Raw genomic sequence first — 15,245 nt, 5'->3', positions numbered from 1 at the left:
CACCTTCTTTTGACCACATATTGAGCCACTGTATCAATTCTTTTTTTTTTTCTTTTTCCGGAATTTCACCATCCTACCCCGTCACTGCATGGGCACTCCAACAATATTGGGCGAGCAAGAAGCCTGAATGTTTCCTACCCGTCAAGTACGCCTAGCGGACAAGCAGTCTCTCCGTCATCACTGCCTCTCACGCTTCAGCACGCCATCCACGTCACCCGCCAGTTAGGCTTCCGATATCTTCGGGTTGATGCTCTTTTTATCATTCAGGATTCGATGCTGGACTGGGAGGAGCAGGCCGCTCAGATGCACAACATATATTTGGGCGCTACTATCACCATAGCGGCAGATGTGGGGAACAGCAGTGGTTCTGATCTATCATGCTATGAAAGCAGGCTATTGCTACACGGGAAGCGGATCCCTGACGGATATCTCAGAGTGGTCATTGAGCCATAAAAGGTGCACGGGTGGTATGTTAACACTTACAGAGAGACTCCAACGCATCGGCCATCCAACCACCCTCAAGACAATGATAGCGCGACGATACCAAGAAATCACGATTCTATACTTCAAGCGCGGGCATGGGCCTTTCAAAAACGTAACTTGTCAAAGAGAATCTTGCATTTTGGAAAATTCGAGATGGGATGGGAATGCAACACGTTGACAAGATGTGAGTGTACCGAGCATGATCGAGAGCTGTCGAGTGGTACCTCTCACTGGGACTTTCCACGAGCTTGCTCTCATTCCGACGCATCATACAATCTTTCAGCTTCAGGGTTCGAGCCATCCAACGGAGCCAATGGGATACACTGGGAGCCAGGTGCATGGTCCAGCAACCCACGCAATTGTTTGATTTTGCAGGGGTGAACGGGATGGGCTGTTGAAGAGGTCTGGGGCTCAGTTAAGACAGCTTGTCCAAGACTGCGCGTCAGGGTTCGGCAAGGTCGACAGGACGAGATATTTTTATTTCCAAGAGCTGGGGGAGAGTTGTTGAAAACTATTCGAAACGGGCCCTGACTGTGCGCTCGGACAGACTGCCCGCGCTTTCAGGACTCACATCCAAAGTCACAACAGGGCTGTGCCCCTACCCTGTGTACTTGGCTGGGCTATGGAACCAAAAACCTGACGCGGGACCTTTTGTGATGTACAAATAAGGCCGACATAGGCACCCGACCAGAACGCTACTCTGAATCGACTTGGTGCTGGGCTTCTGTGCAGGGGATCGGTGTCCGCTGGACGGCCCAAGACCAGGCGCGGATGGAGAAAGACATTACGTTCAAGGTGCAAGATGCCTCGTGTACACCTCAGACAGCGGTGAACCCGTTTGGTGCGGTCAAAGATGGCCAGCTCAAAGCATGTTGCTTTACATTGATGTCCCTGGCTGGGGAAGAATAGAGGAGAGCCGCAAAGTCCTGAATGGACAAGACTTATACTAGTTTAAGAAGAATACCCCGTTGTATATCTCTGGGAAACGTTCCGACCATATTCTATCAATGAACTATGTTAGTCTTTCGACCAAGTCCCTTTGAAGGCATGATTTCGATGAGAGCAGTCCTCCCCAGCCAGGTCTGGATCAGCCTAATTGCATGGCGGATCCCTGTGAATGCACTCCGATCGGTGGCTGTTACTAAAGGTTCGGTGGACAACGTGGGCGTATCAAAGCCTAGATCTTGGAGTCATCTTGATCAAGGTGGGGTAGGCACTATCTTTCGGGGTGGCCGCGGACGGGAGATGTCATATGATATCAGAGCTCTTGCCCAAACATTGGCTTCTTTTCTTATGATACACAGATATCAACTTCCCCAACAGAGACATTTGTATAACATTGTTGAACATGTCTTTGACGATCGGGGTGCTTCTGGTACTGTTGCTCATCGCGGCAACAGTTGCTGGGTGGCGACTCTCGGGCCGATCCCCACCTCCTCATCGGCCCGCATTACCTTATCCTCATCCGAGCTTCAACGACAAAAGAGAGAAGCCAGGCAACGCGAAGCAGACAACCGATGAAGACATTCACAATGAGGTCAAAATTGAACCTCTTCACGACTTCTCATGGCAGGACACACCACCCCTCCAGCTCCGGCCCTTCAAGCCAAAATACCACATCACCATGGCCATTCAGACCTCCTCCCCGTCAGAGCTGATCATCATGGATAAGAACTATCTTGATCGAGTCACCGCTCGGAAAGCAATCCTGGCCTCCCACCCAGAAGTTGTTAAAGGGTACATCCCCTCTGGCATCGCCCCCATCAGGGAGCTCTACGCCTACATCATGGCCACCTACCTACCCACCCGCTACCCAACCATGTTCTCCCTCTCTCCCAATCGAACAACCCTTCACAACAAAATCACCTCTTGCCTCTCTCCAGTCTCCCCCCTTGCCCTCCCCCCCGACGAGCTCCTTTCCACCCTGGCCATAACCATCGAAGACGACATCTTCCTCCTGCTCCCCGACCCGGCTACCGGCCTCCACCGCTGCGTGGCCTTCCTCTGCTGCCACCCCTCCGGCTTCGACCCCTCAACGAAGCTAGACCAAACCCTAGCCGGCATCCACGGCCCTGTTCCTTCCTACGGCAAAATCGGTGCTAGCATGGAGAAATTCTTCTCCAAACTGGAAGTGGGAAAGCCAGTTAAGAGGGTGAACTGGGGGCTTCAGACGCATAAGGAGCTGTACACGCCGAGCGGTAACCACATCCATGAGCATGAAGTGGGTAGTTTGACGGAGGAGGATAGGGAGGGTATTGATATTAGCCAGACGAGGTTGAGGGTTGAGTTGCAGACCTTGACGAGACTGCCAGGGACGAGGGGGATCGTGTTTAGTTTCAAGACCTTTTTGTATGGGTTGGATGAGATTAGGGGGGAGGGGAGGGGGGAGGAGCTGGCGGTGGCGGTGGAGGGGTTGAGGGGGGGGAATGCGAAGGGGATGTGGGTTTATAAGGGGGGGGTTAGGTGGGGGGAGAGGGTTTGTGGGTATCTGAGGAGTTAACGGAAGAGGAACTCGTACCTGCTCTGGTGGCTTGATATCGAAGTACGGAAGGTGGGTCATGATGTCATGTTATTAGAGTTTCGATAATGGCGGCGCCAAACACGAATGCTGCAGATTTTTGTTCCATGGTCCTAAAAATTGTTTTGTCGTTGGGAAAACCTGGCCTACGTTAACCTACCTTTTTAGACACGTCCAGGGCAACCCGCTGCCCGGTCATTTTCTCCCTCGGCCCCCGAGCACAGCTTCCGTTCGCCATGGCTACCAAAGGCAGTGATGATGATCCCACGACGGACAGGGCGGAATCTTCGCCGACAACAAAAGAAGCTCCACCATTGCCGGCAGCAGCTCTGTCTGATGAAAAGTCTCCTGGTGTCCGCCGTGCCGAGGCCCTGGCTTCGGTTCTCACCAAGGCCGACTACGTCTTCATCTTCTTTGGCGTCTTCATAATTGCCTTCGCCTACGGTCTCGATGGCATGCTCCGCTACGCTTACCAGCCTAATGCCACGGCTTCTTTCTCCAAGCATTCACTGTTGGCAACTGTCAACGTTTTACGCTCCGTCATCGCCGCCGCAGCACAACCCACCTCAGCCAGGATCGCCGACATCTTTGGCCGTGTCGAGCTTGTGTGTTTGTCAGTCTTTTTCTACACTCTCGGCACCGTCTTGGAGGCAACTTCACAAAATGTCGAAACATTTGCCACTGGGGCGCTCATCTACCAGATTGGATACACCATGATCATCTTACTGCTCGAGGTTATCATTGCCGACATCACCACCACCCGAGCTCGCCTGCTGTTCAGTTACATCCCCAACGCCTCGTTCCTCGTATTGACTTGGGTCAGCGGAAACATTTCTTCGGCCGTGCTTGCTGTCACAACTTGGCGATGGGCCATCGGCATGTGGTGTATCATCTATCCGGTGTGCGCCATGCCTCTGATCATCAGTCTCCTGGTAACTGGCCGTCGAGCCCGCAGGTCACATGTGATGGATGGATACGTCGACCCGATCAGAGCTCTCCCCTGGGGCAAATTTTTTGCGTACTTGTTCTGGCGCCTCGATGTCATCGGAATCATTCTCATGATTGCCGTCTTCGCTTTGCTCTTGGTACCTGTCACGCTGGCAGGTGGCTTCAAGACATCCTGGACCAGCGCTCATGTCCTTGGCCCGTTGATAGCTGGCTTCACCGCGATACCGCTCTTCATTGGGTGGCAGATCTATACCCCCCAACCGCTTGTGCCATTCAGACTCATGAAGGATCGAGCTGTGTGGGCCGCCCTCGGAATCGCCTTGATGCTGAATTGGGCGTGGTATATGCAAGGCGACTACTTGTATTCGGTTCTGGTCGTTGCTTTCGATTTCGACGTCATGACGGCCACTCGGGTGTCTTCCTTCTACACATTTTTCAGTGTTCTCACCGGCACCGTTCTCGGATTTGTCGTATACAAGGTCCGCCGGCTGAAAGTCTTTATCGTCGTTGGAACATGCCTCTTCATGGTTGCTTTCGGTCTCCTCATCAAGTATCGAGGTGATACCGACATGTCCAGCCGAGCTGGTGTTGTTGGCGCCCAGGTTGTTTTGGGTATCGCCGGCGGCATGTTTCCCTACCCGGCGCAGGCCTCTCTTCAAGTGGCGCTGAAGCACGAGAATCTCGCTGTCATGACGGGCCTCTACCTCGCCACTTACAACCTCGGATCTGCGTTTGGCGGTGCTGTCTCGGGCGGGATATGGACTCAGGTCTTGCCAAACCAGCTTGCCTGGCGGATGGAGGGATTCAACAATGAGACATTGGCAACATCTGCTTACGGGAATCCATTTGCCTTTGCGAAGCAGTACCCTGTGGGCACGCCCGAGCGGCAGGCGTTGATCGACTCTTACAAGTACGCCCAGAGGCTGTTGACGATTACGGGGATTTGTTTGTGTGTGCCGCTGATTGCTTTTGCGTCGACGTTGCGGAATCCAAAGTTGAATGATGAGCAGACTTTGAAGGAGGACGAGCCGGCTGCATAGAGATAAGTGATAAAATAAATTTGTTTTTGGTTATCGTTGAGAGTTACCATACAAGACGGAATTTTAAGAATCCTTTGCGTAGTTGATCAAGGTACTAATTCAACCAACGTACGCTTGAAGACCTGCCAGATCACAGACACCAACCCCATGGGCGGTTGGCGAACTCACCCAAAGGTGAAACCTGAGCTGAAGCCATTTTCAGGCAATAGCTAAAGTACCTACATCAGAGCGGTGGCACTGCCAGCGTGGGAATATTGATATACTATGATGCCTGAGCTTCACGAAATCTTTCCTATGGTAGGAACCTATGCTATGCTCCATCACACTCACACGTCCTGTAAATTTCGCTTACCTACCTAGGTACTCAGTAATCACGCACATTCGACGGGACAACAACTGTTGGAGAATTTTTATAGTTTCTATGTGCCTGAAGTCACTGTGACACCAAAACGCCATTCACGGGCTCATATGTATGTATGTATTGGGAGTCAGAGGCGGGGCAGCCGCGCAAGGCACAGTTTCCCAACCCAAGGATACTTAACCTCCCACCATAGCCCAAACTCAGTAACCGCCTCCCAGACCTTAGACAGGGCACAGCCGCCACTCGATCTTTTGTTTGCTCTTTGGTCGTACGTGAGTACCTCGTATACCTCACCACAGTCAAGACCTCAAGATCTACGGCGAGGGAAATGCGGCTCATCAACGCTCGCACCAAGTGCCTCGAAAGATGAGGAGTTATCATTCCAAGACATGCAATCATTGGATCAATGTGACATCAACCGCAAGGCAAAGCTAGAACTCTGCCGTGGGCAAGATTGCAAAGATGGCATTGCCTACAGTTGGATCGACACATGTTGTATCGGCAAGACAAGCGCACGGTTGAGCTGAGCGAAGCCATCAACTCCATGTTTCGTTGGTACGAAAAGTCAGCAATTTGCTACGCTTACCTCTCCGACGTACATCGAGGGCAGTTGGATCAGGTCTGCCACAGCCGCACGTGGTTGGACGCTTCAGGAACTCCTAGCACCACGGAAGATGAGCTTGTTCGATTCGGGATGGACTCAGCTGGGCACAAGATCTTCCATGTCGGCAATTATGGAGGAAGCCACAGGAGTACCTCACCACATTCTCACGGGCATTGCAAGCTTACACACCTGTAGTGTGGCGCAGAGAATGTCCTGGGCGTCAAGGCGAGTTACAACCAGGTCCGAGGACGTGGCCCTATTGCTTGGTTGGGGTTTTTTGACGTGATGATAGCCCCCATCTATGGTGAGGGAACCGAGCGCGATGGTGTAATGTCACACATCATGCAAAGCCTTCCACTAACCCGCGACGGCAAAAAGCTGACTTGGGGGATTCAGAGATGGTCAAACCAAGTGTTTCGGTACGATTCTGACCTGAGGCACAAGATTCTGAGGGTCGAACTGCCAAGTCTTCTGGATTAGGCTGGTGTGCGCTATTGCCGGCCACCGCGGAGGACCACCCGACAGCGAGGAGAGTCCCCAAGACTTGCCTGAACGCGCCTAGTGACGTGGGCAACTGGAATCTGGGACTGAGTCCTAAATTTACCCAACTGCCCGACATATCGCAGGTTCTTAAGGGTCGACCTGATCCATCCTGGGTTTTGCCGTACCCGCGAACTGATGATGACCCACTGGATTGGGTTTCGGCCGCGCTGGATTCATCATGCATGGGCAGTCAAGACATCAAACCCATCGTCGATCTACGAGGTCTACAAAGAGGAGACGATTACCTTCACCTAGAGCACCATCCCGAACTCGAAGGCCACCGTCAAGAGACCGATCAGGGAGCTCCTTCACTCGCCGCAGTTCTTCAGATGCCGTGATATCTCGGGACCGAAGAGGAGGCAGTGGGAAGTCAAGCCAGCGCAGCGGGGGGTCGTCGAAAGCAGAAAGAAGGGGTACAGCCATCGTGCTACCTTTGGGGGGGTGGGGGGATTTTTTACGGGTGCCAAAGTAAGCAAAAATTAAGCAGGCTTTGGTGCAATTATATAGATGATCGGCATTATCTCCCCACCAGAATTCTCATCTTCATATCAAAAGAATTCCTCGACCGTGCCCGTTCTCCTAGAGGGTCTAGTTGTCCTCAGAAGCACGCGGTTCCAAACGTGACCATTGAAACCCTGTATTGTATTCAGGGGTACCAAACATTGCGTGCTTGACGTCAAGCTCGTGGTTTACAACGGGAACACCTCATTGCAACCGAAGACAGGCCTCGTACCAAATTGTCTTCATGACCGTATCTAGCCTTTCAGAATAACTTGTGAGTTGGCCGGCGCTTTGATTGGGCCACACGATTCTACTCAGCACTTGCTTGGCCCCTTCCCAATCCGCAACCCTGGTTGTCTGGCTCCATACGGCGATCTTTTGACGGAAGAATAGCTTGAGGGAACGGAGGTGATCCTTTGGTGGAGGTGACACAGGCGGAATATAAGTGTGCGGTTGGCTGGGAATTCCGGGCCCTCGGTCGGGATTGTCGTGAGACTGTGAAGAAGCACCGCTACCATCCTGCGAGGAAGATGAAGAATCTGAACTTTCGGCGTAGGTGAGGCCGTGCCAGATGACTGTTTGAGAGGTTGATAAAACTTCTGATGATGTAGTGCTGAAGATGTCCTCAGCTACACTTGCCAAGCCCGTCGTCATTGGGTCTTGTTGTTGTTGTTGTTGTTGTCTCTGGAGAGACACACGGACGGTGTAGGCGGCTATGACAACCGCCCATATCCACAGCTCTGGGCTGTAGGCGCCGATTTTTATGGCTGCTTCGGTTTTGGTAATGTCTTCTCGGAGGGTGTTGAGGAGATGCCAGAGGAGGTCGGGGTCTATGGTCTCGTCTTGGTGGGTTTGGGTCCAGAGAGGGGATAATATGAGATGGGTGTAGAGGTAACCGGCTGCGGCCCAGGCACGGCTTGAGCTTGGGTAGTAGATTGGTGGTGCTTGACTGTATGGGTGGCCTTTTCTCTTGCTCTTTTTGTGATGCCGGTCCTTGTGAAATGAAGCTTTGGATGGTGAAGACGAGGAAGGGTCTGGTTGAAAGAGCAGGCTGGCGATGTAAGACTCTGTGTCTGAGAGGAGGAGTGAAGTCGTCTCGCTGTTATTGTTGTCGTATGGCGTGAAGCAGATTGAGGTGAGGCGCTCAAGGACGTTGAATAGTACTTCTCCCTCAACATCGGCTTTGCAGGCCTCGAGACAGGGTGTGGAGGTCAGATAGAAGGGCGACAGGTTAGTGGCTTGGACTTGAGCAGTTGATAACAGGGTTGATGTGGGTTTGGTAAAATATGGATGGGGATAGCAGAGGGTCATGTCGTCGGTTTCGATGATGTGTGATTCTAGAAACGGGTCTCTGGATGCAGCAATGTAACTGCCAGCCCTTTTGATAAACATTTAGTACGGACATCGGAAAAGTGAAGCAGAGGTTCGAGAGACTGAAATTTGCCTGGGATTGATAGCGATGTATTCAACTTACATCAGAATGATTCTTTGAAGCATCCCATAGAACCGATGCTGCCATTCCTCGGGGCGCTTCATGTCGATCAAAGTACAGAGACCATTGATATGTGCCTCGGCAGCAGTTGGGTCACCCATGCCACCCTTAAGATTGTTAGCAGTGCGATACAGGCCTAAGAAGAACAAAGGTATTACCTCAGCCAAGGCTAACCCAGCAATCAAGCTCAGACACCCATCACTAGTGCACGTTTCCAAGTCTGTAACTTTGCTGTTTAGAGTCCTCATCGCCTCGAGCTTGTGATACAAGTACGTCTCTTCCATCTCGGACTCCCTTAGGCCGCCACTGATTCGGGAATAGTGCAGCGCACTCATGATGAGACAGGCTCGAAACGTGTCTGGATTGGAGAGGGCGATTCCGACACTGTTCTCTCAGCTATATTGCCCATTCTTGTCAAGTAAGGAGGATGTAACTAACCACTGGGAACTCGCACTCTTCGGTACAGCCGTCCGGCTGAAGATCCGATAGTTGGCAACTTTCCCCCTGAATATCAGCCTCACCCCTTTTATCAAGTCAACATGCATGCTGGATCCATACAGTGATTGAACAGCTCCAACGACCGATATGGCATTTTGATAGGCAATGTATCAAATGGATCTGCCGGTGAGCTTGGGTACGCTACCAGAGGCGGTTGCATTGTTGCAGCTGCCGACGAAGGGGAATCAGATGCACCCCTAGCTCCTTCAGCAGCATAACCGCATTCCCCTCCACGTGTCAGACAGTTGGTGCTACTCCTGTTAGCCATACGCACAAGACATAGGTAGATCAAAGCTTGTGCCCACCAGACCGGTTTGAGCTCGTCACATCGAATATGCCGCTGCTTGCATGTCAGACAGCCATGTCGACTCCTTTTATGGGGCCTTCTCTTCCTTGCTGGATGTGACGATGACGATGCCTCAGCCATTTCTTATGAGACAAAGAAATAAAAAAGCTGTGAAACTTGCAACAAAATCCAAGGGGGCGAAAAATCCACATCTCATCCGTTATATAGGTAACCCATCTCAACACTCACCTTTAGCTCCCTCAACCCAGCAATTTTACACCAGAGACGAGAAAGCCTTCAACAATTCTGCCCCCATCAACCATTGATCACTCTACATTTGACAACCGAGGCCGAGACACACCCACACCCCAATACTAACCCCCTCTCGCAGCCTTCCCACTCCAAAACTGAGGTCATACCACCCAGCCCAACCAGCCCCAAGTCTCAAAACCTGCATTCGCTTACTCATAGCCCGACCTGCTGTGTCTCCCACATATCTGTCATCAGGTACCTAATCTCCATTCGTGACACTCAACTCTTCCGACTTTCCGAGCCTCGTACCCCCAACCCCGAATTCCGCCTGTACCTGGGTAAAAAGTGTGTGACCCGCAGCGAATAAATGACACACATATATACACAGATAATATCGAAATGTGGCGCAAAAGGCGGGCATCTCCATCCCTGAACTCGTGCAACCTCGGCTTTGGAAACCCCATTAGTCATGAGAGTAGTCAGCCAGATGATCTGTCTCCCGCTGAGGCCAAAGTCGGGTGGTATTTCTTTCATGCGGCCGGTCGCCGGTCGGATGTTAGAATCTAGATTTGTCTGCCGATGGCCGGAGATCATGATATCAACCTAGAGCGGTGACGCCGTGGATGATTGGTGGTACCTAATTCGGAGTGTCTGGGCAGACGGGCCTACCCGCAGAACTGTGTAGGCGCATCTGACAAGAGACCTTATGCGCATACTCACTCTGCTCATCCGGCCGCCCCTGCCAAGCTCATGAACAATACCCCACGCCACACTGTTGGTAAAGCAGTCAAGAAGACCTTCTCGATTAAGAATATTAACCATACCTAAACCTTCCTCTGCTAGTCACAACATCCCCCCTCATACGTAGTCTAAGCAACAACCCTCCCAACCCCCCATCCCCCACCCTCACACTCCAGCACCATCGGACCCCCCCTATCCCCCCCACCATCACTAACATCCAAACTAACCGTAACCCTCCCCCGATCCCCCACAACCTCCACCGTCTCCCCCAAGTTCCTATAATCCGTCTCGCAATGCACCCCCCCAGCAACATTCACCACAGGACTATTCTCCCCCGTCCCATTCCCATTCTCTCCTCCCGCCCTAACCTCCCTAATCTCCACCCCGGGCCAAGGTAAATACCCCTCCCTCAAAGGCACCAAAACAACAGGTATCTCCGCCTCCGTCTCCGCCGTCGAACTCAATTTTTCCTCTGCATCATCATCGTCAACAGCCGGTATAACAAAATGCCCCTTCCTCCTCCCCCCAAGCAGCCAGCTATCCCCCGGGGCAGTGATCTCATACCCGAACTCCAGGTCTTGAGACAGAGACGAAGTGGACAGGTCAGTGTCCCACATCCGCGTCCATTTTAGGTGGAGGGTGGTAGGGAGGAGCTGGTTAATCACGAACGTAGGACTGCCATCGCTAGCGTCCGTCCCGTTCACCACTGGAGGTTGAGACGATGAAACCCTCAAGTCGGCCGTGTGAACTATTGCTACTGGGGGTACATCAACCGGGATGACAATCGTGTTTGGTTCCGGGATTGACTCGGGGTGCGGTAACGGGAGGAAAGGGTGATTGGTGAAAAAGGCAGTCACAAAACCTGCCAGAGTGGCCGACGAGATGTCTTCCCCAGAAGAAGAAGAAGAAGAAGCAGGGGAGCTGGTCCCGCTTTTTTGCTGTTGAGTGTTTGACGCCGACCCCAGACCAGCAAAGTGCGATTCCCAATTGACATGACCCAAAAAGCTCGTCTGCAGCTCCCCCAGCAACGCCGCTTTCTCAAGCTCGTGTTCCGACAGGCGGGCTTGGACTACCGCCAGAACCTTGGAGACGATCAGCTTGGCGTACTCCCTCATGGGCGAGTCTTCCAGATCGGCAACGATGGTCTTCTCAAACAGATCCTCAATCTCTTCCTGCAAGACGCTGTAGTACAGCTTGAGATACAGCGTCTTGTTTGTCTTCGGCCCGATGGCAACCCCGCGCTTTCTCGTGATTTTGTACAGCAGGCTGGTGGGCTGTTTGGGAAAGATCAACACCGGCTGGCTGGGCGAGTGACCAAAATGTGTGTCAAAGACCTCGGAGCCCAACAGCTCGCTTTTGAACAACCTCAACGGGCTGGAGCTGGCGGAGGAGACCGCAAATCGCGAAAAGAGTGCGTTGTGCTTGAAGATATCCTGAACGTTGACCTCGACTGCGAGAGAGATTGGTACAGATGATGTCTTGAAGAAGGTGAAGCTCCCACGTTCGGTGGAGTAGGTAACCTCCGCCCTGACAGCGACATCGAGCAGGTCGTGCTCAACGGTGAAGGGAAACCGGACCTTGACAGAGCTATTTGCGGGAATGGCGCCGAATTTGAAGGTGCCTCCCTCTGCTTTGGTGGCCTGTGTCGAGCCAACCACCTCTGCTTCACTCATGACCAGCCGCAGCCCACCAGTCGCGGACCTAATCTTAATCTCGCACGTCTTGACGGCGTTCCAACCAGTTGATAGCTCAAGATCTAGCGATTTCTTCTTGTCGAGCTGCAGGTCCTTTGTCCCTGACAGTCGGACGTCAAGGCCGCTAGCTCGTTGGTAAACAGCCACTTGAGGATTTTTCAGGCTTGCAATCCCCTTGTCTACAGGCTGGTTGGGATCTCGTTCGTAGTGCAGCAATACCTTTTCGCTGGACAGACGAACCTGATCCACCTCAAAAGTGCCAGCCATCATCGTTGTGCTCTGCACTCGTACCTTGTTCGGCCCTGGCCGGATGGTAACTGGCTTCTCGGTCTGTAGCCAAATTTCCCTGCTGCCCCCTGCAGTCTTGCTCGTGATGCGGATGCTGACCGAATCAGCTTCAAACTCATCAACCAAAAGACTGTGAAAGTCAAGAAACAAGGAGAAGCTGTCCTGGCCCTCGTCGTAGAATGGTGGCCCGTCCAGAGCAAGGTCACAGCAGAGGCTCGTCAGGGGAATCCTCACATCCTTTTCTAGCGATGCCGACACCGAAATCAGGTCCGCCAGGAATCCCGTGATGGCCGAGGCTTCTGGGTACTGAGTCGCAGACGTAAGGGTGTTCCTGAACCGTGACTTTTGCTGCAATCTGTCCCTCTCAGCGGCGGCTGCCTTGCAAAGGAGCTGCCGAAGTGCTTGGTTGACGTAATCGTCCAACTTGTTCAACTTCTTTAGACACCTCGCATACATGACCAGCATGGAAAGCTCAAGGAGGGCCCAGCTGCTCTCTCCAAAGAAGGGAATGACGCGGTAAAAGTAGTAAGCTGCGTCCTTGTACTCCTCAAGATGAAACTTGAGCACCGCCAAATCGGCCATGCAGGCCTGGACCGAGTGCAGGTGGTGGGCGACTGTGTAGTGCCGGAGAGCTTTATCGGTGAGCGTCTCGTAGAGCCGATAAAAGTCATCCTTATTGTCGAGCGCTGTGCGGAGGAGGGTGGTTCCCACGCCGGCAACCGACGTGTGCAAAACCTCAGCGGTTTCTCTTGCAGCCGGCTTGGTCTTTTCGGCATCATCATCATCATCATCATCATCATCGTCAAGGCCAATCTCCTCCATGTCGACAATCCCAGCTTCCCCTACCGTAGGGACCGACGACCACCCGTCAGACCAGCCACGCTTCTTGCCACACTCTTCCAAAATATTTCGGGACAATGCATACAGCTCGGCTCTCCTAGCAGCAAGTTCTTCGAGCCCAGCCTTCTGAAATGACGACGTAGCTGGACTATCAATAGAACCAGGCAGGCGCCCAGACGGGAACCCAGGGCTGAGAGGTGGCCGTTGAGTGCTCTGGCCGTGAAGGGACGTCGTCCGGGCTGGATGCATCGTCATTTTCGGGTCTGGGATAGACGTCTTCTGATCATGGGCATCATTGAGGGTAGAAGGTGGGATAGGCAGCGCCTTGGTAGACGTCTGGGCGAGAATCTGTTGGGCGACAGAAAAGGCAAAGGACGACACCATGTTGTCCACAACCTCGGAGAGCATGGAATCGAGGACTGGCTTGACGCCATCTTCTTCTTCGTGTTTCTTGGCAGACATGATGGCCGCAATGATGTCTTCTCTCATGACTGTCGAAATCGCAGGCACGAACTCGAGCGTGCGTTTGCAGATCTCAGCGAGCTGCAGCAAGTTCTCCTGCTCCTCATTCAGCTTGGGTACGGGTGTTTTTGCAGCCACTCCTCGCGGGACCATTTCTTGCTGCTCCTTCAGCTTGGCCACCAGTTCCTCTCGTGTTGACCATGCATTTCCAAGACGAAGGAGCAGAGAGATTTGGCGTGCAAAGATGTAGCACCTGAAATCGAATAAAGACACATTGTTGGCCAAGATCAACTCTCGGTATGTCTTTTTGGATGAAGTGATGGGGATGCTTTCGGAATAATCCAGCTTTTGCTTCTCGCCAGACTGGAGATCCACAGCCTCCTCTTCCTCAAACTCAAGAGTACCGCCAGCGATCTCACTGAGAGCCTTTTGTGCTGTCTCTTTGAGATCCGGGGTATATGGAAGCAGAGCGCCTCCATGTGCTTCCGCAGACCCCGCAGCCGCTTGTTCTTGGATGATAGTGTCGAGCCCAACACTAAGCTCATCATATCCAACCAGGGCATCCTCAACAAGACCAACACTTTCGAAACCCCTGGCCAGGCCTTCTTTCAGAATGAAAAAAGTGCAGAAATTCCACCCTGGTAAACTCCTCTGGGCGTCTCGTTCCTTGATGTCCTCTTCGTACTGTGTGACGCGTGTGTCGAAGCTGGATAGGATGAGCTCCTTGAACTTCCCGATCAAGTCCGCCCACGCGGCGTCACTGTCCTGCTCGGTCTCACGATACCCCGTAGGTACCGCGGGCACCACCCTCGGGAGCATACTATATGGCACGTCGTTGACGCCAATGCGAATCTGCCTGATCCTGTCCACAGCGCCCTTGCCTGAGCCGTTGAAGTCGGTCCGCAATTTCTCCAGCAACGATGTTGAGCTGCCGCGCCACTTTAGTGTCGCCGTCTTGGAGACGTCGCTGGAGTCGGGTACCTTCCCGGTCGTCCGCGGCTGGGTCGCGGCGACGGTGTTTGGGAGGACCACATGGATGATTAGCCATTCGAAGGCATCGTGGTTCTCAGCGCCACTCTTGCCCTGGGCTGGTGGTGTGTTGACTTTGATCCACTCCTTTATTTCAGCCTTCGTCGTGGACTTGTATGTATCGTTGTCGTCGCATCGTATTAGTAGCACCTTGAGGTAAGGTGTGCGGCGCAAGCCTGGTATTTGATGTCTCCTTTCCTTGCCTGGCCCTGCTGGTGGACGAAGTGTCGAGTCCACCTGGTCGCTTGAGCCACCCCTACCGGCGATGGTGGCGGTCTGGAAGCCATCGTCACGGGCCGGTTGGTTCGCGACATCGGTGGAGCTTGCGCCCTTTGGGTTTGGAGAGGATAGGGGGGTAAAGATATTCGAGCAGTCGGCTCCGGATGGTAGGAGCTCAATGTGTAGGGTGTTGATAGATCGCAATGGCCCGGCGTGGGATTGCCAGTTGAGGTCTCGGAGCGGGAGCCGGGGAATCAACCCCGGCGCAAGGAGCTTGTAGACATCGTGGGGATCGAAGTACTCGACTGCATACAGGAACACTACTAGTCAGCTGGGAGCTCCCCAATCAACCAAAACTGTCACTAACCCGTCACCTTTGACGAAGAAAAGGGCTGTTCCATGCTGGACAGCTCTGGGCCTCTATGACATCCCTAGTCGAAGCGCGT

General features: G+C 53.0%; 4 protein-coding genes across 4 annotated transcripts; 2 read left to right on the top strand and 2 right to left on the bottom strand.

Moving 5' to 3' along the window:
- Nucleotides 1-1,831: 1,831 nt before the first annotated feature.
- SIT1 (ferrioxamine B transporter) lies at nucleotides 1,832-4,989 on the top strand (the record flags this gene model as incomplete). The annotated part of the gene is made up of 2 exons (XM_062906179.1): nucleotides 1,832-2,967; nucleotides 3,180-4,989. 2 exons carry the CDS (start codon nucleotides 1,832-1,834, stop codon nucleotides 4,987-4,989), a joined length of 2,946 nt encoding a protein of 981 aa, XP_062764292.1.
- Nucleotides 4,990-5,840: 851 nt separating this feature from the next.
- On the top strand, nucleotides 5,841-6,240 carry QC763_504480 (uncharacterized protein; the record flags this gene model as incomplete). Its single annotated transcript, XM_062913041.1, has 2 exons — nucleotides 5,841-5,959; nucleotides 6,066-6,240. 2 exons carry the CDS (start codon nucleotides 5,841-5,843, stop codon nucleotides 6,238-6,240), a joined length of 294 nt encoding a protein of 97 aa, XP_062764291.1.
- A 730-nt stretch (nucleotides 6,241-6,970) lies between these two features.
- QC763_504475 (uncharacterized protein) lies at nucleotides 6,971-9,539 on the bottom strand. The gene is made up of 5 exons (XM_062913040.1): nucleotides 9,294-9,539; nucleotides 9,049-9,239; nucleotides 8,649-8,986; nucleotides 8,473-8,597; nucleotides 6,971-8,376 (listed from the first exon to the last, which is right to left on the bottom strand). Exons 3-5 carry the CDS (start codon nucleotides 8,823-8,825, stop codon nucleotides 7,203-7,205), a joined length of 1,476 nt encoding a protein of 491 aa, XP_062764290.1. The 5' UTR covers nucleotides 8,826-8,986; nucleotides 9,049-9,239; nucleotides 9,294-9,539; the 3' UTR covers nucleotides 6,971-7,202.
- Nucleotides 9,540-10,395: 856 nt separating this feature from the next.
- Nucleotides 10,396-15,200, bottom strand: QC763_504470 (uncharacterized protein; the record flags this gene model as incomplete). Its single annotated transcript, XM_062913039.1, has 2 exons — nucleotides 10,396-15,104; nucleotides 15,167-15,200. The coding sequence occupies 2 exons, from the start codon at nucleotides 15,198-15,200 to the stop codon at nucleotides 10,396-10,398; spliced, it is 4,743 nt and encodes a 1,580-aa protein (XP_062764289.1).
- Nucleotides 15,201-15,245: the final 45 nt, after the last annotated feature.

This window comes from Podospora pseudopauciseta (genome assembly GCF_035222475.1).
Source record: "Podospora pseudopauciseta strain CBS 411.78 chromosome 5 map unlocalized CBS411.78m_5.2, whole genome shotgun sequence".
In the NCBI taxonomy this organism is placed as follows: domain Eukaryota; kingdom Fungi; phylum Ascomycota; class Sordariomycetes; order Sordariales; family Podosporaceae; genus Podospora; species Podospora pseudopauciseta.
This window is presented reverse-complemented; position numbering and strand designations above follow the sequence as displayed.

Coding starts and splice junctions, on each gene's coding strand:
- QC763_504475 (XM_062913040.1), bottom strand. CDS start 8,825: ATGAGTGCGCTGCACTATTCCCGAATCAGTGGCGGCCTAAGGGAGTCC. Junction 8,598..8,648: donor CTGGGTTAGCCTTGGCTGAG/GTAATACCTTTG, acceptor AACAATCTTAAG/GGTGGCATGGGTGACCCAAC. Junction 8,377..8,472: donor CTTCAAAGAATCATTCTGAT/GTAAGTTGAATA, acceptor GTTTATCAAAAG/GGCTGGCAGTTACATTGCTG.